Here is a 23513-nt window from a genome sequence, read left to right as displayed (position 1 = left end):
CACAACGTCAACATGAACAGTCTCCCAAAACATCCACGCACCTCACACGTGCAACATTAAACAACCAAGTCACCAACTACGACTAAACAGAACAGAGACTGGATCTCATCAGACTGAAGAAATCATTTTCACCTAATTGTCAAACAGAAAATAAAACAACAAATTTGAGCTACAACAAAATTTGTAGCGAATTCAATCTAGTTCTCAATGAAATATTCAGCATTTGGAAGCGGGAAATCTTGGCAATAATCAGCGGAAGGAGGAAACAAAGCTCGATAACAGTACCAGTAATGTCGTCTGCTCGTTTGTATTTTCTCCAAAGTGTGTTTCTTCATCAGGGAAAAACAGAAATACACTCAACTTTCAATTGTGTTTTGGTTTTTAGACCATTCCTGGTTTTTGACTGTGTTAAAGATTACTAGCAAAATGACATTTTAATGATGTTTTTCTGTCTATGTAGCTTTGTTTGTTTTGTTAACTTTGAGATGTTTTGTTTATTTCCCTACAGTTTCTGACAGCTCCCGATCTACAACACACTCTTTTTCTGCATTAAAACGACTTCTTGAAGAAAATTGTAACTGTTTTAACATGCAGATATTAGACCTGCTATTTGTCATAAAATGCCCTTGTCTACCATGAAAAAAATCATAAAAACAAATTTTACCTTCTAGTTGCAGAGAGTGGTGAAAGGGGAGGTAATTATTTTGTCACATCATATCAGATAAGTAGCCAAGACGATGAAAGAATAAATTACAACCACTTTTAGAAATGTGATTATTAAGTCATTTGTCTGTCAAAACTCCAACGCAGTTGTCGACAGTTGATCTCCAATCTATATTTGTCTGGACTATCTATATCATCAAGGTTTTAGATATACGCTGGCTAATGGAGGATATAATGATACGTTTGTCATTTTTCCAAGAAATGGACAAACGTGACAGACCGATTATAAAACCCATCCTATCTGTCTACTAGATATGTTGTATTTACAGGGGTTGGCCAGGAAAAATATGTCGCTCAAAAGCCCAACAGCCAAACACAATTACCATATTGATAGGGATCCATACTGTACAAGAATGTTTCTCAAGAGTATGGTAATTGACGAGGGAAGCAAAAGGTTAGAGTCGTGATTTTGGATGAAATTGTTATGAATCATATGGTTAATAAATAGATTTCCTACAAATAATAATTAAGACAAAAAAAGATAGAAAGACTATAGGAAGGATGCATAAGTTTATTGGTTGGAGATAATTATTGATCATGAAGACAAATAAAGATAGAAAGAATGAAGGAAGGATGAATAAGGTACGTTGGTACTGAGAGCTTCAGATGCTGAATTGCTAAATATTTGGGAATCCTTTCTTCCTGCAGCTATTCTTATATATGTAGTACTGAAGTATGTAGTACAGATTCTACATGTATCCAAGGATCAGAAAAATTACCTTCACCTCGATCGTCCGATACAAAATTTTAGACCCAATATTTTTCAGTATTAGGTCACTAACAAATTGTGTAAATAATAATATTAGGACTTTAAACAAAATTTAACATAATGAAAATTAAAAAATAATGGCTCTTTTTATCTCATAATGAAGGTCCTTTGTCACCTGAAAATAGAGTAGAAAAAAACAACAGAAAAAAATAGTATTGGAATTTTCTAATTAGAAAACAGGTTTCTGCTCCCTGGTACATTTAATACAAAAAAGTGTGAATTCATCACGTAATAATCTATTATGCATGCATGTGATTTTCTCAATTAGTGAAAAAACTATTTTTTCCATCGTACGTTATCGTATCATACCTAGAAAGACCTTAACAGAATTTCTTTCCCTGACTGGAGGTGCCAAGATTTTTTTGTTACACAGTGTATATGATTTGAACCGGTAATTTGTCAAATGTTACTCATTATCGAGCTGACGTGGTAGGCTATGTAACACATAGAAGTTTGTACGCGAGGCATGCTTTGGAAGATGTTGAGGGCAGGAATTGCAGACATACCACAGATACTAAGTGTTGTTACATCATACGTACATAGGGGAGAAAGGAAAAAAACGTGAAGTTGTGCCATTGCTGAATGACATTTCCAGCGAGGCCGATTAAACTGAACATGTTTATGGAAAATGTCAAATATATTGGACAGAATCTGTAAGAAATTGACAAGATGTGTATCTAGGTATGGGATTTAGTGACATGTTTAAGAAAATAATGATACAAAGTTTGAATGAAACTGGCAGCTCACTAAATGATCTTGGCTAAACTGTGTAATATCTTGCTATCAGTTGAGAGATGTTCAGAATGTCGAGCGTTCGCGAGCGATAGCAGACGGCCATGCACTTCTCTGGTTGTCATTTCTTTCAGTCAAAAATTCTGACTTAAACCAAAGCTTCACTAAGTCACTTAATTATATAACTTGAGTCAAGAACTTTGACTTGAAATCTGTTTTCATTGAAGTTTATATGGATAAATTGGGCCTCAGAAGAGACATGCATGCATATACTATATTTCTTGTCGAACAGTGCTTTTGCAGGAATGTGATTATGCATGATGTTCATCTTTTAAGTGGGGATTCATTTTCCCAAAAATTGATTACCGTAACACACAAAAATAAGCTAATTCACAGTATATGTCCATGCAGGTTTCAAACACTCATAGTTTTTTCTATGATATGTATGTTAATTTATCTAAATTTAATTCAGTTTTTGATAAAATTTCCTTGGATTTCTGCAGATATTTTAAATGACATTTAAGGTTACATTTGCACTGCAGTTCAAGTGAAGTTCAACATCCTTGTTAGTGTAAGCACCGTTTTGTGGTGTTCAGATTTCAGACAGCTAATCAATTGTTACTCATATATTCTGAAATCTGGCAGATACACGAGCTGCAAACTTTGAGCTTTAAAAATTTTTGATTTCCAATATCAATTTCTTTCGTGTCAATTTTAAGAAGATATATTTTCAAGCGATTGAGGGGGAATTCCTTTCTAGTGACAGAAGATCTGATTCATTTGAATGTTTGACATGTTTACAATTCATCAAGGCTTTTTAAGGATAATTGATATCGGGCAATTTGCACATCTCTTACGGTTGTAGTAGAAATTTGGTATAATCTTGTTCTTTTTACTGTAGGATTGTAAATCGCTATAGCTGTGGACAATCACTGATATTTGTGGTTTATTTTGAAACATGATTAATGAAAGCATGATTTCCCTCCCGATAAAGTCGGTTATTTCCATTTTATATCTGTTGTTGACTTGGTTCAATATTTCTGCCGATGCTTGTTGAACGAAATCATTGTTGACATACCATATCAGGAAAAATTACGGAGAAATCAATTTGTTGTTGTAATGAAAGGCGAATGCGGTATTGTGCGAGAGAAAAACTGACACAGTCAAGTTGTCTTCATAATCAAGGAAATGAACGATTTATCTGAAGGAGAGATAATTATTTCTGATTGTGTGTCGGATATAAGGTATATGATGAAATTTTCTAACAAATAAATTTCAGCTATCCAAACTTCAAAGAAAATAAAGTGCCATACTGATCAAGAATCATAACTGCAGTTGTATTTTCCTAGATTTATTTGACTCTAAAAAAACAAGGGATATTATCACAAGTCCTCCACCTGTGGGTTGTGAGTTTAAATCTTATGTCGGATAGTTGCCAGGTACTGACTGCAGGTCGGTGGTTTTTTCTCTGGGTATTCTGGCTGGCTTTTCTCCACCTCCTAACCCTGGCTAATAATTAAAAGAAGCTAAACAAATCAAATCGAAAAATTTATAAAAAGACAGAAAGTTGACTGCATGGCATATTTTTATGAAATAAAGCTTTTCTTAGCATTACCACCTTGTATAAAGGCCACTCTCTTGGGGTCTTAAAGGGCCAGTATCAACACCTATATTGACCTCTATATAACGATCACCTGGGTGTAAAGACCTTATTTTCTTTGTCCGTTGGATGGTCTTTATAGACAGGTTTTTATCCTTGTGGGGTCTATATAGACAGGTTTGAATGTAGTCCATTTAGTTTATTATAACGGTAACAAGAAGTACACAAATCAAATCAGAACTGAAAACAAGATTTGGATGAATTCCTGGATTTGGAGACAGCGGTTTATTGATTATATTGGTGGAGACATTTAGGGACTTGTTGCATTGATAGGATCCTAGAGTCTACAATTAGATAAACAAGGTTTAGAAAAAATCTCGTCCTGGTCCATGATGGCTGTTTTTATTGAGTTTAATGGATGTCCGGATATTCAGGAGTGATGTAATCCTCATCATTGTCCCTCTAAGTACACTTCTGTAGAACTCAATTTAAAAACCATTTGTTGGTGGTCATAGCAAGCAAGGGGACAATAGATTCTAGAGAAATGTTAGTTCAGATATGGGTATAGGGGGCCAGTAAGGGGAAGAATGTTAATTTTTTTAGATAGGGGTATAAAGGGGGGGAATAGGGGGAGGTAGGATGTAGCTAAATATATAGTCAAAGGATGGAGAGACAGAGTCAGGGATTACAGAGGACAGACACACAGTCAGGCAAAAGATGGATAGAAAGACAAGAGAAATGGCAGTTAGATTTGTGTCAAAGGGGGATGGGGAGAATGAGATAAAAAGGGAAGGGGTACCAGGGAGGGAGATAGAGGTAATAAAAGGATGGAGAGATGGGGATTCTGAGGATAGTCAGACAGATAAACAAATGGATAAACAAACAGAGAAATGTTCGTTAGATAAGGGTAACTAACAAAGGGTATAGGGGAGGTAAGTCAGGTAGTCAATCAAGGGATAAAGAGAGGACGAGGGATTACAGAAGACAGATAGATGGACAGACAGACAAACCAAAAGACAGGCAGATCACACTGAAGAAGATCTGACTCCCCTGTCATTACCGTGAAAAACTGTGAAGTGTGAATGGAAAAGCTTCCAACATCCTGTTTTTTCGGTGACCAATATTGATAATCCTGACTCCGTGATTAGAATGAATGAATGCTTCATCAAATGATATTGAATGGTGATCACATGCAAGGGATTAACATTGAATTTGAATAGTTTCTTTCTTTATTTCTTTCTGTGTATTCATTTTCTTTCATTTTCTGTCTTTTTTTTTCTTTCTTTCTTTCTTTTTTTCTCTTTCTTTTCAAGAATTTCACGGGAGACAGAAATTGAGGCAGCATGTGTTAGAAAAATGGGGCTGTTGTATGTTCAACTTCAAAGATAATCTTTCTGGCATTCCTCGAATACCAAATGATAAACTGTTCAAAGTTGGGTAATCCTACAATGGCTTCAGCTGTTTTGGGCCTCTGGGAACAGTTGAGATCCTTTTATCATGAAGTGTTTTTGGCTCTACTGATGAACAAAATTTTACTTGTAAATTAGTAAAAAAAAATTATATCGGTCGTTATTTTAGTAACATTAGCAATTGATATTTGATCGATTAAAAAGTTATATAAGTATTGTATGTAAATGAAATTTACATAATCCAGCATATTTTGTTTCCGAGGATATGTGTGTTTTGAATATAAATAGCAAGGCTGGAAATGATTCACTGCAAACTGTTTCAAATCTGTTAAAATCGACGAATAAACAAGACAATTGCATAAAATGTATACGTTGTAGATAATTTGATGTTATTGAAACCTGCAGACTAAAACTGAAAGTGCACAAGATATTTGTTTTTATGTAAGTTAACCTTTATTTACTCAAAAATAGACGATAAAAATAACTCCTTAAAATGATTTAGAAATCTGTCTGAAATGGTCGCCATGACAGTTCTTTTTATGTGAATTAAACCTATATCTACCTAATTGTAGGCAAAATTCATTGTGTATTGGAGAAGATGATTTAGACAAATGTTCAAAAAAGAAGACATTTCGTTGGAATTTTTAGCTGAACTTAGCTTTAATTGCTGACGTTGCACATTCAGAACAGTCTGAAAATATGTGGAGGAAAAAAAACTCAGGTAGGCTGCGAGATGATTGACAAGTATAATGCCTTTCTTTGATGAGCTGACTTCCGGGAGGCTATGGCCGGGGCTCCACAGCTGGCGGAGGAACCGTGTTACCATAATCACTGCGTAATTGGGAACGTTTTTTTTACAAATGGCTGTGGAGATAGATACACATAGGAACATCTATCCCCAGACGAGAAGGAGAGAGAGTGTTAGAACGATGTAGAGATCAGCCATGATGTGCTGCATGTGATAGCACTTTTGTATCAGTCCTTTTGTCTCTACGTATATAAGGATCTTTTAATCTTCAGCTTACCGTGTGCCAGAGGTAGCTACAGGGCACGCGGGGAGAAGGGTGCGCTTGGCTGAGAAATCTCATAGAAACCTCTGATTGTCTTTCCACCTGTGTTCACTCTTTAGTCATACCTTTTCCCGATCATAACTCAAGCCAGAAAACTCTTGATTATTTTCCAGACGAGAAAGTTTTCAGTGAACAGAGGATGATTTCAAACCGGGCTTGATGCATAGAGGGGGATGACCCAACCTAACAGCTCGTAAAAATGTCAGAAATCTAAGGACTAGATACACATCCCATAACTGCAGTTAGACCGATATAGGGGAACATTACTGCCAAGTAAAACCGCCAGGCTGTAGCATTTTGTAAAAATATGCATTTACTTTATAGTTGTTCTGTATTGGGTAGAGTAGGTCTGCATAGGCTGATAACATAGTCTGATAACTGGAAGCAAAATCGTCAATTAAGATGGTTAAAGTCATGATTATGTAATAGGTAGACTTCGCGGTTTGTAGGGTGGATATAGGTCATCTTAAAAACTTTAAAGATTTGCAATTCGAGAAATTGTTGATAAGTTCTAGGTGGAAAACTCTGGTAAAGTTCTTATCAGAGCCGTTTATAAGAATGAAGTTAAAACAGTTTCTTACAATTTGTTATGATCCCCTAAACAAAATGTTGTCTTCCTTGTCCATATCTGGTTCAGGAGCTAGGAAAAATAAGATCTTGATTTAATTTATTTAAGTATTTGTTAAAGCTAAAATAAGATCTTGCTTAGTATGATATTATAACAGTTATGAAATTATTATCACTTACAGTTGTCTCCCTTACTTTGACTGACGGTGATCCCCTACATTTATCTCCCCTTTTTTGACTGATGGTGATTCCCTTCAGTTGTCTCCCCTACTTTGACTGACGGTGATTCCCTTCAGTTGTCTCCCCTACTTTGACAGATGGTGATCCCTTACAGTTGTCTCCCCTACTTTGACTGACTTTGATCCTCTACAGTAGTCTCCCCTACTTTGACAGAAGGTGATCCCTACAGTTATCTTCCCTACTTTAACTGACTTTGATCCTCTACAGTTATCTCCCCTACTTTGAGTGACGGCGATCCCCTTGAGTGTTTACAAGGGTTTTGAGCTAGTGAAAAATGATAATGTTTGCGCAAGATTAACCCCACCTTTCGGTATTCTGAGTTAATATTTTTGGAGAGTCTATATCTCGTATAAACTATTGCAATTTACTGATATTTGGAATCTATAAAATTCTGAAGACATCTTCTTCCATACATCATGTGATAAACACTTGGGAAGTGACAGGTGCTGGCACTGTTTTCATCTGTTCAGACTTAAATCAGACATAAATATATATTCCAATATATCTATGAGCAGACGACAGGAAGTTTATGTAAAAAAAAAAGTGTTTGCAATGAAACTAGATACAACAGCTAACACAGGGACCTGGTGACCCGAGTTTTATCACAAGCTCCTGAACTGTTTTCAATTTATTTTTTATTTTTTTGGAATTTAACTATTCTATACATGTACATCATTATCTGGCCTTATGACAGTTGAAACATTTCTGTTGCCATTGATAGTCAAACTGATTCACCTGTAAAATTTTATCTAATAACTGACAAGTTATTTTTGGAATTTGACAGCCTGTAGAAGAATGTGTTAACACAGCTGATAGGTCTTGTGTGGAATGAACCATTCAAAACTTTTTAAGGTACAAATGGAGATATTTTTATCCCGAAATCCTTCCATTTTTATAATAATTTGGAAAGCATGAGTAACTCAGTGCTCAACATCTTTAACCTCTCTCTCCTTCTATACATTTCAGACGTCCGAATAGAGATACCATGTGTGTTCATTTCAACAAAATTTTATTTCAATAATAAATTAAGATAGGATTGAACAACGGGCAATACCAATGTACGATCTCTTCTAGCTAACACAATGTTTTGTGTAATGAAGTGTTAAAATGATAAAAAAAAAAAAAAAAATTCCCTTTGCATTTGATTTTCTTGCTTTTTTTCAACTACATGTATATGACCTTGACATGATACATTTCAAACTCTTCACCACCCAACCCCCAGCCCCACCCCCACCCCCTAACAACACATTCTAGCACACATGTTCATACCTGGTTGATTGTTGCTCATAAAACAGGAATTACAAACACATTACGAGACTTACCGGGATACTATGTAAAATGATATTAGGATTTCTCAGGCTTTTATAGATGTGTCAAGAATTTATTTTTATTTGAGTACGGAGTGTTTTGTTTATGTTGTTACAGGCATGATGGGTAGATTTTGATTGATGCCGTAATAATGGCTTGTCTTCACTGACTCGTTATTTTAAGTGGAGCAAAGTCCGCTAAAGTACATTTCATGCCGTGACCATGAAAGTCAGAAATATCTACAAGAAAAATGAGTTTTTGAGACGTGTGATGAAGAGTTGCATGTGCTGTATTTTTAATGACGCTTTCTTAACCTATCATCAGTTCCCTGTTGTATACCAGTGGTAAATATCTAGACTGGAGTCATTTTCTAGTGAATTCTTCATATCATAGCAAAACCAATGGCTGAGTGGTTACGATGTCCTGACATATTACCACAAGCCCTCCACCTCTGGGTCCAGGTTCAAATCCCATGTGGTGGCAGCTACCAGGTACTGACCGCTGTTTGGTGGTTTTTCTCTGGGTACTCAGGTTTTCCTCTGCCTTCTACATCTAGCATGTCCTTAAATAACCTTGGTTGATAATAGGACATTAATCCAAAACAACCCATGTATACCATAAACATCATAATTAGTGCCCCTCCCCTTATTAGCGTCCATCCCCCACTGTTTTAACCATATATATAAGCCTGTAATTGGATAATAGAATTTTAATGCCATAGCGCACAGCTACATACACCACCCTATTTTTGATATCATCCTTCACAGATATTAAGTCAAATGGAGTCAAACTTGTCTGTAATGGACACCAAAGGGACATTGCAAAAATGTTTGGTATACACAGGTGTCCTTACTATAGAGGTTAATAACATTTATGATGATGTAGATGTCCATTATAGCAGGTATGACTGTATAACATGTACATACTTTAAACTACCAGAATATCAGTGGTAAGGGAAAATATCAAGTTAACAAAAATCACTTGTTCATCTTGTTTTTTCTGCCTTCCTTTCCCTATACTGATGGAAATTTTCAGTATTTTTTTTTATTTTATTTTTCTGAAATATAAAAAGGTATTACTAAGCTACAAGTTGTTTGATGTTAAAACTCCTGCCGTGATTTGTGCTTCAATAAGATATATAAATGTGATTACATCAGTCTGTATAGTTATATGTACCTAATGTACAGGATAATATACATACAAAAGCATCATTCTGTATGTCTGCCCTCATCTTCATCTTCAAAAGAGGGCGGGGAAATCATTTAGCATTACCAATGTCCACCAAATGTCCAGATGTCCTGCTATAATTGCCCCATGTCCAGACCATTCCTATTTTACATTTCCAGGTCATTATGAGATTGGTTTTCACTTAACACAATTTAGATTTCTATTTAAAAAAAAAAAAATCAGAATCCAGTTCGTTTCTCTTCAGTTTCACTGTCTTAATGTTTTCCTGTTAAAGTGGTTCATCTGCAGTAAGATTTTTGTGGTGATTTTAGAGAATTCGATATTTTGAAGATTTTCTGATAGCGGTTGCTACTCCACCCACCTGTTTTAACAACACTTGTAACCTGCCACCTGTAAGATAGAATCTATATTCTGTGTATATTGAGCAAAAACCTCCGGTAGTTGTCATATTGAGAAAATGAATTACTGAAGGTAGTTTTCATCAATTGCTAAATATTTTGAAGTTAAAACTTGAGGAGTTATCAAGATTGAGGCTACATTGTTTTAAGATTAAGGTGCATTAAGCTGTGTCCAGAATAAGGCTATGCTCAGATTGAGACTAAGCTATGCTCAGATTGAGGCTAAGCTGTGTTCAGAATGAGGCTATGATATGCTCAGAATGAGGCTAAGCTATGCTGCCTTAAGCTGTGTCCAGAATAAGGCTATGCTCAGATTGAGACTAAGCAATGCTCAGATTGAGGCTAAGCTGTGTTCAGAATGAGGCTATGATATGCTCAGATTGAGGCTATAAAAGCTATGGTCAGATTGAGACTAAGCTATGCTCAGATTAAGGCTAAGCTATGTTCAGAATGAGGTTAAGCTATGCTGCCTTCAGATTGAGACTAAGCTATGCTGCCTTCAGATTGAGACTAATCTATGCTCAGATTGAGACTTAGCTATGTTCCGATTGAGGCTAAGCAACTCTATAGAGATTCTCTTCCTGTAAGAAAAAAAGAGAAGAACTGATAATTATCAAAAGAGCTCAATACAGTTTTAAAACCTAAGAGGGTTTGGCCACCAAAATACTTTTAAAATGATTTGAACACTGCTTGAATATGCATTTTGGAATCGATTTTCAAAATTATTTTTTTTTTAACTTTTCCAGGTACACCAGTACTTCAGTGCTCTGCCAGAGGATAAGGTCCCGTACCTTAACAGTGTGGGGGAGAAGTACCGGGTACGTCAGCTTCTCCAACAGTTACCTCCCCATGACAATGAGGTACGATACTGTAATACGCTGTCCGAGGAGGAGAAAAGGGAACTACGCATGTTCAGTACCCAGAGAAAACGTGAGGCCTTGGGGCGGGGCAGTGTGCGACCCCTACCCCTCACCATGCAGGGGAGCATTTGTACAAAGGTAAATAAATCTAAGGTATAGCATGACAAAATGTCTTCAGTTTCATCAGTTGACCACCAGTTTCCTATAGAACTTCAGTTTCCTTGGAGTTGAGAATAGTCTCATTTGTAGGACTGAGCAGAGTTTCACATGATTGAAAAGGGTTTCATGCAGTGTTTCACTTGAGTGAGCAAGGTTTTGCTTAATTGAGCAGGGTTTCACTTCACTAAGCAAGGTTTCACTTCACTAAGCAAGGTTTCGCTTGGCCGAGTTTATTTTTACGTAGACTGCGAAATAATAAGGTATCATTATGAGTTTGTGGTATAATGATTACATCGTACCAGACTATAACGAGTCATCCTAATGTACTCAGACTGTTACGTGAAGGATTCAGTTACATATGAAATGGATTGTATACATTTAACGGGACGTAATAGATACCCCCATTATGCAGTAGAAAATAGGCCTAGAATGCAGGGCTTGGGATTTGAACTGGTGCGTTAGCAATAAGAAGCCATTCGCCATGTCAATGTGCCATGTAAGTGGTGGCAGAATTCACAGTAACAGAACCGTACAAATGGAATCGGATTAGCAACTTATCAATAAATAAAACAACTTATCTGTTGGCATTCTGCCGTAATGAATATTTAAAATGAGAATGGGCCGGTTGAGCTATTTTCAGAAAAATTCTCAACCTGTTGCTTAATATCTATTAAAGGCTGCTCATGTTTTATATATGAATACTTTGTAGTGTAAGGGAGGTAACTCTTACAGTTTGTGTTGCATACATAAAATAGGGAAATAAACTTTGTTTAGTTCAGGGAAATATGACAATGTTTTGTCAAGGGGAGACAACTTTATATGTTGAATAAGGGGAGACAAACCTTTGTGTTGTAAAGGGGAGATAACTTTCTTAAATGTAAATGTGATATGGCCATTCTCTCCACCCAGCTATCCGTATCAGGGGAAGCAACTCTCTAAATCATGTTTTTTGCCTGTTTCAGTGCCAAGAAGAGGTGCCTGGTGGGTCCATAGCGGTGTTCGCGTCGCGGGCAGGACACAACCAATGCTGGCACCCCGCATGCTTCCTGTGTACAACATGTGAGGAACTGTTAGTCGACCTCATCTACTTCTTCAAGGACGAGGCTCTGTACTGCGGCCGACACCACGCAGAACTCATCAAGCCACGATGTGCTGCCTGTGACGAGGTCAGTATTTATGATTCCCTCAGGAAATCGAAATAGTTGTTAACAATTGTATAGCAACTTTAATTTGCGGAGGATTGAAGTTTAAGAATACACAGCTTCTATTGCATCCTGTTAAAGTTAAAGTTTTATTTTACATGCCAGAAAGCACACTTTAGGTAACAAGATGTAGATTTACTTTTGTATTAAGATGTAGATTTACTTTTGTATTAAGACAATATTTTCTTTCTTTTCAGATAATTTTTGCCGATGAGTGTACGGAGGCTGAAGGACGCAGTTGGCACATGAAACATTTCTGCTGCTTTGAGTGTGACAGACAGTTAGGAGGCCAGCGGTACATCATGAAGGAGGGGAGGCCGTACTGCTGTCTGTGTTTCGAGAGAATGTTCGCAGAATATTGTGACACATGTGGTGAACACATCGGTGTGGACCAAGGACAGATGACCCATGAAGGTCAACATTGGCATGCTACAGAAATGTGTTTCAAATGCCATACGTGTCAGAAGTCTTTGATTGGTCAGCCGTTTCTACCTAAACACGGAGTTATATACTGTTCTGCTTCCTGTAGTCGGGCGGGGTCGATGCAAACGCAGACTCCACGTCGACCTGAAGACTACGCTGCGGACATTGAGGGTATGAGACTTGGCTCTCCCGTTAGTCATGCTCTACAGGAAAACAGTGTCGTAGGGATACAGGAAGCGTTAAGACAACAGTATTCTTTGTCAGACAATAGTCAGCCTTCGTCGGACCGTGACCAAGGCTATGCTACTAGCAGTAATAGTGAAGTGTATGCGCCAGGAATGTACGAACCGCCCCAGTCACAACTGTCTCACGTGAGAGACTCACATTGTAATTATGAACTCAATATGGACGGCCTTAGTGAGACCTTACCACCGGTGTACGAAGGCGTGCGGAGAAAGAAACGTTTGTCGCAATTCTCTATGCCTGACCTTTCAAAGGAGCCGAGCTCTCCACTGCTGAATGGCAGACACAGTAATAGTAGTTCACGAAGTCGAAGCCGGTCCGGCTCTCAGTCAAATCTCAATCTCGGTGGTTTTCATAACTATGAGGAAATTGGACCAGCATTGTTTCAGTCAGATTATCTTCCCAGTAAAACTGTCCCTCATTACTATGGCAACCAGCCCGAGAGATCACTGAGCTCATCACATGCTGCAAATATACAGAGCTATCCTGAGCTACGCAACATACGCATTAATCCATCGCCCTCAAATGAGGGAAGGAATCCTCCACCTTTACCTGACAGTGAAAAAATGAACCCTATACGACGTCCTCCGACTGGGCGCACCCCACAGCCCGTACAGGCGTCGCGATATCCGCGTAGTCGAAGCTTCGAGGGTCGTCCCTCTGACAGACATCACCATCGTGATTATCACCGGGAACATAGGAATCGTGTTCATCATCACCATGAACGCCGCGGACCAGCAAACGATTTCCAAAATCGTGTGAATGACCTCAGAGGTTATCAAAATGAGTTACCTTCCACAAGTCAAGACCCTGGAAATCAAACGAATACTCGTCGTGTTGAGTTTGTAGATGATTATGATGATGATCAATGTAGCACATGCTCAAGTTCTACGGATTCGGACGATTATTATTACTATTACGACAATCCTCGGAGTTACGCCAACAAAATCTCTTATGTGGATGATATGGGTGTTGGCTTAGGGCAATCTAATGCCATGAGAATGCGGACATCTGCACGGCACCGTAGTAAAAACAAGCAATGTGTTATTTCATAAGGAGGCGATGTTATCAGGACATTGGAAAATTGTGATTCAGGGGAGGTAACTCCAAGCTTTAGACACGATTTCTGTGTAACTAGAATGTTATACAATGCTTTAATACTGATTGTCAAATTATATTGGTTTAAACCTGTGTTCATTACTTAACTCAGTTATATATGGGGACATTTATTTTATTTTATGTGTCCCCTTGTTGTACTCTGATTCACAATCTAGATTTATCATATGACACTAGTTATGGGAAAACTGTAATGTTTTACCAAAGATCAGATTCAGTAAGTCACTAAAGATGTTTCAGATTAAAATCGTGTTGATAAATTCACAATGTATCTTTATTACATGTTACATGAAAACTTTTTCTTTAGGTGCTAGCTTCAACAAAACATTAAATTCATATATTGGCTTATACTGATCGTAAATAACAATATTTACATTTCTGAAAACATCACTCTAATTCCATAAAATAGTATTCATTATTGTACTGGAATGTTGTATCGTTATGATTCAACTTCCTATAATCTTGTTCATCCAAAACTGCCAAATTGGAACATTGTATCTTTAACAATGTATATTTGATATTACTCAATTTAATGTAAAAGTAACTTTAGTATAAAATGTCATTGTAAATCTTCATGCATTCAAGCATCATGGCTGCCACATGACATATATATAAATTTCATATAATGAAGTATCAAAATTGCTTTCATGTGTACAAAAATTATTTTATCTGAAACATTTTAAGGTTAAGGTCATTCATGATTTTACAAAGAGGTCAAGGTCAAATTGACTTTAGTGCTACCTTGAATTTATTTTGTTGTGAATCAAGATTGGATTCATTTCCTTTGAGAATTTTATCAATTTGTTTTAAATGAGAGTCTAGTGCTAAATCTTATTATATTGACTACACTCCCATAAATGTGTTGTGATATTCTCCAGATTTTGTCTTTCCCATTCACCCCTGATATTTCATAATGGATTGGTCTAGTCTTTGATTTAGAAGAGCCTAAATATGTCTTCAGGGGTGGTTGGGTTAAGGGTATGTCTAGTCTTTTTTTTGACCAAATGTTTATAAATCAAAGACACACATTATGTAAATTCCCATGTCCATTCGCCATATTCTGTCTTTGCGGATTACAGAGTTACCTCCCTTACGTATTGGTATCCATTGTGATGTCATTATTTTATGAGTGAAGCTCATGTCGTTTTTCTTGAAAAAGTATTACATTATGCTCGCAAACACATGATGTCACCATCAATACCTACCTGCAAGGGCAGATAACTCTGTAATATACAAAAACAAAATATCTGTGTATTCAAAAATACTCTCAAAGTTACATATAGAAAATAAGTTTTTTTCGTATGTGTATTTTAATTAAAACTGTTTTGTATATAGGTACACATGTTAAGATTATATTAGCCACATTTGTGTATATTTGGATCTATTTAAATCTTTGTAAATAATTTTGAATAGACCTCGTTGTTGTGTAATCCAGACACAAATTACACCAATCAATCTAATGATATTTATCCTGGTCGGAGTGAGGCACTCAGTTACGGGAGATCGAACAAAACATTGTAGAAAACAAGTTGAAAAATTCATTTATAGTCATCAATTTTTGCATTCATTCACTAGAAAATTAGTTTTAAATCACAGGTGGCTACTTGTATAGAAATATTACAATCATTTTCAGAGTCTAGTGGAGTAAGTACATATTTATAAAGTTTATAATTTTCTTAGATTTGTTCAAAGCATGATTAGCTTAATCACATGATTAGTGAAATTTTCATCTGGGCCCAGATCTGTGACATGTTTGAAGAAGCAAGATATTTGTGAGTCCTAACTCTGTGTAAAGATTTTAAACTTTCAATGTGATATCAAAAAGTTGATAAAACAAAATTGAAGATATATAAAGTATTTGTGAGATATTCTGTATTTGCATATTACAGAGTTATCTGCCCTTGCATGTAGGTATTGATTGTGATGTCATGTGTTTGCAAGCGTAATGTCATACCTTTCGGAGAAAATGACATAAATTGTGATCACAAAATAATAATTTCACAATGGCTACCTTCCTGCAAGGGAGCTAACTTTGTAATGTGCAAAGACAGAATAGTGATTTTGGCACAAGTTTTGGGTTATCTCCCCTTGTCGTCTGCCTCTACCCCCACCATTTTTATTACATTATCAGTATTATATATTATTACATGTATGTTATGTATAACCAATGACTTATCATTCATCTGTCATCAATTCAACATTTACAGTAAATATTGTATTTTATAATGCATTACATTTTAACCTCAACACTCAATGAATTTAACTTTAAATGTTTTACCCTAGTTTAAAATTCACTACATAATTTTTGGATTCTAATATGGTATCAGTTAATCAATATTCTGAATATTAATAGATATGTGTGTATGAGAATTTTATACGCTATACTCCACCATCTGCTGGCCTCCATATGTATAACTGGTTATTTCTTCAGGCCAACAATTTCATGATTTGGAAATAACACAAGAAAATTCATTTTAGCAAATTAAAATTATAATCATTCAACTGTTTCTTTCAAAATATTTCATATCAAATTTTCCCAACCAAGGCAATGACCTGCAAAATTCTCTGCAAAAACATCTCAACAAAAAAAAAAAAAAAAAAAAAAACGGCTATTCAGTATTTCAAATCTCTTCAAGTCATGTTCCTGTGTTCAGGTCAAGATTGGTTTGTACCAATTCAAAACAAGTGAATGGGTCACTTATTTCAGTATCAAAATTTTAACTTTTTTTTTGAAATTGTAAAGTTATCAGGTAGATTATGATTTATTGAACTGTAAAGTTTTCGGATGGGTCATTATTGACAGGTGATGATATGGGCAGTTTAGATATCAATTTTGTGATATTAGTTCTGTGATTCGTTAATTAAGTTTTACAGATGTGTGGGACAATGTCGTTACATTATTGACATGCGTGATATTCAAATTCTTTCTTTGTCTCGTTGTATGCAAATCATGCTTTGTGCCTTTTGTTCATGCATCAGTAATATGCAGTACTGTCTTTAAAAATTTCAATGTGTATATACATGCAAGAAAAAGACATACAAATAAAAATATGAATTTACCTCTATACACATATCATTTTTGTTTTCTTTATCAGCAAGATAATAACAAGGTTGCTAACCTTTAAAGATGCTCCACTGCAGACAGAGCATTAACAATACTCATCATTTGAACTTAATTGTGTATATATATGTCTAATTTAATAAGACAAAAAATAATATAAAATAATTTGTTTTGCTTTTGGTGCATGCACAATCAGAACTACATTTCATATAGGATATAGTGTCACAGAATTTCTTTGACACGCAATGAATTATTTTTATCTTTTCAATGGTGGTTATGGTGTAAAGTAAGTAATTTTTGTAACTTAAGAAAAAAATACTAATTTGTATGCTCCTGTTTTTGATAGAGAAAAAATATCATTAATCAGCTGTGGAGCATCTTTAAAGATATCAACACAAAGGGGGAGATCTATCGGCTCTCACCAAGAGCGACTTCATTGGAGGAGATTTTATGTGGCGCCATTTCTGTGATGGCAAATGAGGGATTATGCTCGGAGGCAAAAGCTCGAAACGGATGAAAGTAACACAAATATGAAGTTGAATGTTTATTTTTCATTCGTTAAGTGTCTATACATATAATATATATCACAGACTTTAAATAAAAGTTAGATAAGCTATTTACAAATGAAAATATTTTTATAGAAATACTTCCGTTACAAACAATCTCTCTTCATTCTCACATTGGAAAATTGGGATATCAATTTTGAAATATTTTAGAGCACTCTCTATGACATTTCCCCACATACACTGATGATGTTATGTTGTTTAACTTTTAAACATCTACAACTTTATGAAAATCATCTTCATTTGATAGTTCCTTCGTTTCGTTGATAGATATAATAAATCCATTTTGAGAGATGCCGATTTCACAAATCTACTTTGAGGACGTAGAAAACACAGAAAGACTTAACAGGTGTTGATATATGCAGATATTTACTTTTAAAGTAAATTAAAAGTTTATATCCATTTAAACAACAAAATATAAGATGATGTGACTGTGTGTTATAAAGTTCAGTTTGTGCCACAATACGATGCCCCAATCAATAGAACTGAAGTCTGGGACAGATTTAGCGGTGAAAATTAGTCCACAAACATGACATTTATCAGGCCATGAACGCAGACTGCTCCATCCACTTACAAGTTTGATCATAATCAGTAAATTAATTTTCTCAATTAAATCAGTTCTGAACAACCACCACCTTCACTCACAATCGTTGTAAACAAAATAATTTGTTTATATTTTTATGATAAAGATAAGAGAACTTGTGGCACAAATATATTTTCAAGCCGCTTTTACAGCTTTTTTAACTTCGGCCAAAACCAACGCCTAATATACCTGCATGATTTTTGTTTTTTTATCGACCCCCCCCCCCCTCTTATCCCCACCCACCCCTTGTAACATGCTCCCTCTTCTATCGAGTTGTAGTGTTGAACTGTGTGAAATAAGCCGCGGTTGGAGGGTTGGTATACACTTCCTTGTTCAAGAATTCTTTGTGTGATGTCTGTTCGGAAGCAAGTCGTCGGTTCTCCTCTGCTTGTTCACGGTCCAGTTCACGCCTCTTACGTTCCATCTCCCTCTCAAGAAGCATGGCTGCCCGAGCGTTGGCCATTTGTTGTCTCTCCCATTCTTTGTTCCTCAACTCTTCCTCCTGTTCTTGTCTCTGTTAATAACACAAAGGACATAAATGTTAACTTAAATGTTATCGGAACGGAGAGGTAAAATACAACAACAACCAAATAACTTTATTTTATACTGGACAAACAGATTTATCATTAAGCCTAAAATGTAGCCAAACTTGGATACATTTTTGTCTTCTTATATGAAAAAATAAACTAAAACCAATGAGCAATTGTCATGTTTCTGCAAAATGAGTTTATTCTTTCCATTATTCTAAATTTTCTAAATAACCAGAAATTGTGGTGGTACCCCAAAAGAATAAATGACAAACTTATTTACATATTTTGTTGATCTCATAAAACAAGAGTGAATAATGCCTAAAATTTGGTCCTCAACTCATAATCATGTGTGAAAATTCTGTTTCATCAATGAACTATTTCTCTTGATTACAAACTTAACGCTGCTACAACATTATTTTGCCATATGGGATGATAACCTGAATTCAAGCCAGAATTCTGCCATTACATATTACAGACTTAACTACCTTGACAAAAGGCATACCATTGTGATGTCACTATTTTGCAAGCAAAAAATTACAATTTGACGTGTTCTTAAAAAAGTGACATTACACTCACAGAAACATGGCATAACAATCCATACGTGTGTGCAAGGGCAGGTAACTCTGTAATATATTATTCAGCAATAACTTACATTTTTCTCGGCTCTCTGGAGGTCCTGAAGGTTACGGATGTGCTCCAGCTGTTGGGGACTCATGCCCTTCCACCTGTCTGTGATAACACGATGAGGACCAAAGGCACTCTGGGCCACCGACGGGTTCTCTGTTAGGACATCACCGAAGATGTGATTGGCAATCTCTGTCATATTATCATCATGTTCTTGTTGCTTTTGTAATCTCTCTTTTTCAGACCGTTCTCTGTCCTATTAAAAGAAAAATACATTTTAATTATTTCATATATTTTAAAAACATCAAAATTTTATATTTTCTTATATATTTTCGAAAACCCCCATTTACATAAATCTCTAATACAATTTTTTAAAGATTACATCGATTCATTTTAAACATTCCTTTAATTGTTTTATTTTATATTTCAAAAACATTAATATTTTGTATTTTATTAAAAAATTTCGAAAACACCAGAAAAATCTGCATTTACATAAATCTTCTAATTGTTCTACATTTTGTACTACAATATTTTAAAGATTACATAGATTGATTTTTAAAATTACTTTTAAATATTTTATTCCATATTTTAAAAAACATTTAAAATTTTGTATTTTATGTATTTTTGAATACCAGATAAATCAATATTTACATAAATCTCTAACTACATTTTGTATTACGATATTTCATTAAAATTACATGAATTCATTATTTGAATTCATGAATTCATTATTTGAATGAATTTGAATTCATGAATTCATTATTTGAATTTACCAAAGAGGAATGAAATAAATTTTAAGATAAATTATCTTGTAGATGTGAGTGCTACAGTATGATAAACCTACCAGTGCCTGGTTGTAGTCTTTAACGGCCATATTGATAGCTTTACGACATTCTTCCTCTGACTTAGCCAGGTCCATCGCCCTCTGGTCGAGTTCCCTCATTTTTAGTTCGTACAGACGATTAGCTTGGTCCATATTTCTCTTGGCCTGGGCCTTCTCCTCACTCTGTTGTGTGGACCATTCTCTAAGCTGTTCTTGTTGATAATTTCTTCTTGCCTTGTTGTTCAAATCTTCTCCTAATTAATGAATTTTTACAAATTTTATTTTATATACTCTGTATGTATATTGAAGTGCATTTTCTCTCTCTCCGAAGATTTGAGTCTGAAGAAAGGGAAGTAATCTAACAAGAGATAGATCTGTTGGGGTCCAGTTGTTCAAAATATGATTAGGCTAAACAAAAATTTTCAAATCAAGATTTTATAAAATCATTTCTCGTGAAATGAACTTGAAAAGAAATTCATAAAATTCAAAAGTATCCCATTTGTTAGTAACTTGCTAATTTTAGAGAAGATATAATCACAGATTTCGCAGTAAAAGAGAAATTTAAAATTTCACTAATCAAGTGATTAACTAATTTTGAATAACCAAGCCTTGAACATATTTGTATAGAATCTATGTATAGACATACATTACAAAAAGTGTATGGAGCTAGCTTAAAATCGTCTTGTAGCCTGAAACTTTTTTCTATACCTTCAAACTTTTGAAGACTAGATATGCCACATCTTGGATCATCATCGCTGACTCTGGCAGGCTTGTCCTTCTTTAGATAATCAGGATCATACAGGTCAAATTCACGTCTACTCGCTGGTTGTTGGTGCAGAGAGCGAAATTCATTGACTGCTTTATTTAATTCCCTTACATCTTGATTCTGTCTTTGTTCCAGCATCATTGAAATTTTATCATTTCTTACAGCATCAGAGGCTGAAATGAAAAATAAATGAAGAATTATTAAAGATGCCCCACCGCTGACAGAGCATGAATGATATTCATCATTTGAACAATAATTAGTGTTTAATTGTGTATATAATAGTCTAATTAACACAAAAAATAGATAATATAAAATAATTTGTTTTGCCTTTGGTACATGCGCATTCAGTAGTTCATCCCATATAGGATATAGTGGTACGGAATTTTTTTGGGATGCAATTAATTATTTTTCATATTTTTAACTTGAATTAAAATTAGAAGCTCAAACTTTTCAATGGTGGTAATGGTGTAAAGTAAGTAACTTTTGTAACTGAAGCAAAATACTGAATCGTCTGCTCCTTTTTTAATAGTGAAAAAATACCATTTGTCAGAGGTGGAGCATCTTTCAATTTTAACAGTGTTTTTTGTTAATTCTTTTATATGTGAATGTAATAATACAAATCAACAATACAGTGTAACATTGGCAATATTTTTTTTAGAAATTTTATCATTTCTTACAGCATCAGAGGGTGAAATGAAAGATGAATGAAGAATTATTGAGAAGAAATTTTTTTTTTTTTTTGTTATTTATTTATCTGTAAATATCCCATAATACCTCAATGATTATGACAGTTTAACATTGGCAATATTTTTTGAGTTGCAAGTCTATATTTTCTCAGAGAATTACCTAATTTTGGGCAGATATTAGGGAAGTCAATGCTTTGCTTGTGAAAATGGTATCAAACCTCAAATTTATAATTAAACCCTCATCAATGAACACTAACAGATCCTGAACCATTACTCTTTCCTCCCTTTTTTTAAGTCTTTGCCTTGAGCAGTATAGCTGCAATATTGATTACACACTTACCAAATGCTCTGTCTCGATTCCTTTCATATTCTTCCTGCTGTTTCTTATCTAAGTTTTGTTGTTCTATAGCTTGGACATCAACCTGTGAAAAAGAAGAATTAGTTTACTTTATTTCTCATGTCTTGGTAAATGAAGTTCATACGATCATAGACTGAAGATAGATTGGTAGGGCGAGAGAAGTGTGCCGCTAGCTGGGCTCAAACCCGCGACCCCGGACTTACTGGTCCACTGCCGCTCTACTGAGCTAAAGGGAAACTCACCCTAGCATGAAATTAGAAGGTGACTGTAACACAATTTACAATTAAAAACCTGATACACTTTGTTTTGGTAGTACCCTTTTTGATGACATTATGCTACTACTTATACGAGTGCTGATTTTTTATACCGTATGTTTGTACAGTACTGGCAAGCGACCAGTTCTCGCTGAGTACCAATTCTCAATATCGCATGTGTACTTGTATGATCACACACGAATTTTCATACCATTTTTGTGGAAATTAGCATGGTAGTGTCTTCTATCAGAAGATGGGTTTAGTGACTAAATTTTCATGTTAATAGTGTAAAAGGAGCGGGTCGGTGTGACTTGTAAATAGTGTTAAATACGGTCTCTGTCACTCAGCTGACGGAGCATGCTTCTTTGGCTCAGTCGGTAGAGTCGTAGATTTCCACGCCAGAGACCCGGGTTCGATTCCTGGTCGGGGCACTCGACAGAAATGTGTATTTTCCCTGTTCTTCTACATTGGCGCCCAACTAAATAACCCATGGTAGGTGGTTAAAGAGTCTCGGGTTGAGATTTAGGAAATCTCAAGAAAACAGGGGGAGTAGTGTCAAAGGAGCGGGTCGGTGTGACTTGTAAATAGTGTTAAATACGGTCTCTGTCACTCAGCTGACGGAGCATGCTTCTTTGGCTCAGTCGGTAGAGTCGTAGATTTCCACGCCGAAGACCCGGGTTCGATTCCTGGATGGGCACTCGACAGGAATGTGTATTTTCCCTGTACTTCTACAATTGTGTAGATACAGAAACAATAGCGACAATTGGTACTCGGCGAGAAATGGTCGCCTGCCAGTAGGTCTCATTGACGTTGGTCAGACTCTAGGCCTAGTAGCAAAATTGAAAGTCTAACCATGCATATTTTTGTAAACAAATAAGTAAAAAGTCAAATCGTCATCATTTTTCACGCAAATTTATAGGAAACCAATATTTACTGACAGACAAAACTCGCTACTAGATTAATAGCATCGTTGAAGAGTCTGATACTTTTTATAACAATCTTAAACTGTCAAGTGAAAACAAATACACAAGCACACTTACCCCAATCGTTCTAGTTTTGGCGTTAAATATCCGTGATTTTCTTTGCTCTTCCATCAATTTTCGGCGCTCAATAGCAGCAGCCTCCTTGTAATCGACAGGTAAATCTAACTTATACATCTTGGAAAATTTGTGTCGCCCTTCTTTGATAATATTTCAGAGCCTTTCGCTCAGGGCTTGATGTGAAGCTCGTTGCCAAGTTTACCCCGTTGTCAACCGGA

General features: G+C 35.6%; 2 protein-coding genes across 2 annotated transcripts in view; one reads left to right on the top strand and one right to left on the bottom strand.

The window, feature by feature from the left end:
• Positions 1 to 15850, top strand: part of LOC138336062 (prickle planar cell polarity protein 3-like) — a 74914-nt gene extending 59064 nt beyond the window's left edge. Inside the window, exons 4-6 of the mRNA XM_069285343.1 lie at positions 10751 to 11002; positions 11986 to 12189; positions 12423 to 15850. Coding sequence (XP_069141444.1) covers positions 10751 to 11002; positions 11986 to 12189; positions 12423 to 13946 — 1980 coding nt within the window. The 3' untranslated portion in view covers positions 13947 to 15850. The remainder of the gene's footprint in view (positions 1 to 10750; positions 11003 to 11985; positions 12190 to 12422) is intronic.
• A 2388-nt stretch (positions 15851 to 18238) lies between these two features.
• LOC138336081 (RIB43A-like with coiled-coils protein 2) lies at positions 18239 to 23510 on the bottom strand. Its single transcript, XM_069285374.1, has 6 exons — positions 23296 to 23510; positions 21984 to 22065; positions 20900 to 21130; positions 20213 to 20445; positions 19397 to 19624; positions 18239 to 18728 (listed from the first exon to the last, which is right to left on the bottom strand). The coding sequence occupies exons 1-6, from the start codon at positions 23410 to 23412 to the stop codon at positions 18480 to 18482; spliced, it is 1140 nt and encodes a 379-aa protein (XP_069141475.1). The 5' UTR covers positions 23413 to 23510; the 3' UTR covers positions 18239 to 18479.
• Positions 23511 to 23513: the final 3 nt, after the last annotated feature.

Source organism: Argopecten irradians, chromosome 12, assembly GCF_041381155.1.
Source record: "Argopecten irradians isolate NY chromosome 12, Ai_NY, whole genome shotgun sequence".
Classification (NCBI taxonomy): Eukaryota; Metazoa; Mollusca; class Bivalvia; order Pectinida; family Pectinidae; genus Argopecten; species Argopecten irradians.
Note: the sequence above shows the minus strand (reverse complement) of the source record. Positions and strands in the feature narration are given on the sequence as shown.

Coding starts and splice junctions, on each gene's coding strand:
- LOC138336081 (XM_069285374.1), bottom strand. CDS start 23,412: ATGTATAAGTTAGATTTACCTGTCGATTACAAGGAGGCTGCTGCTATT. Junction 22,066..23,295: donor CCAAAACTAGAACGATTGGG/GTAAGTGTGCTT, acceptor TCTTTTTCACAG/GTTGATGTCCAAGCTATAGA. Junction 19,625..20,212: donor AAGACTACAACCAGGCACTG/GTAGGTTTATCA, acceptor TTCTTTTAATAG/GACAGAGAACGGTCTGAAAA.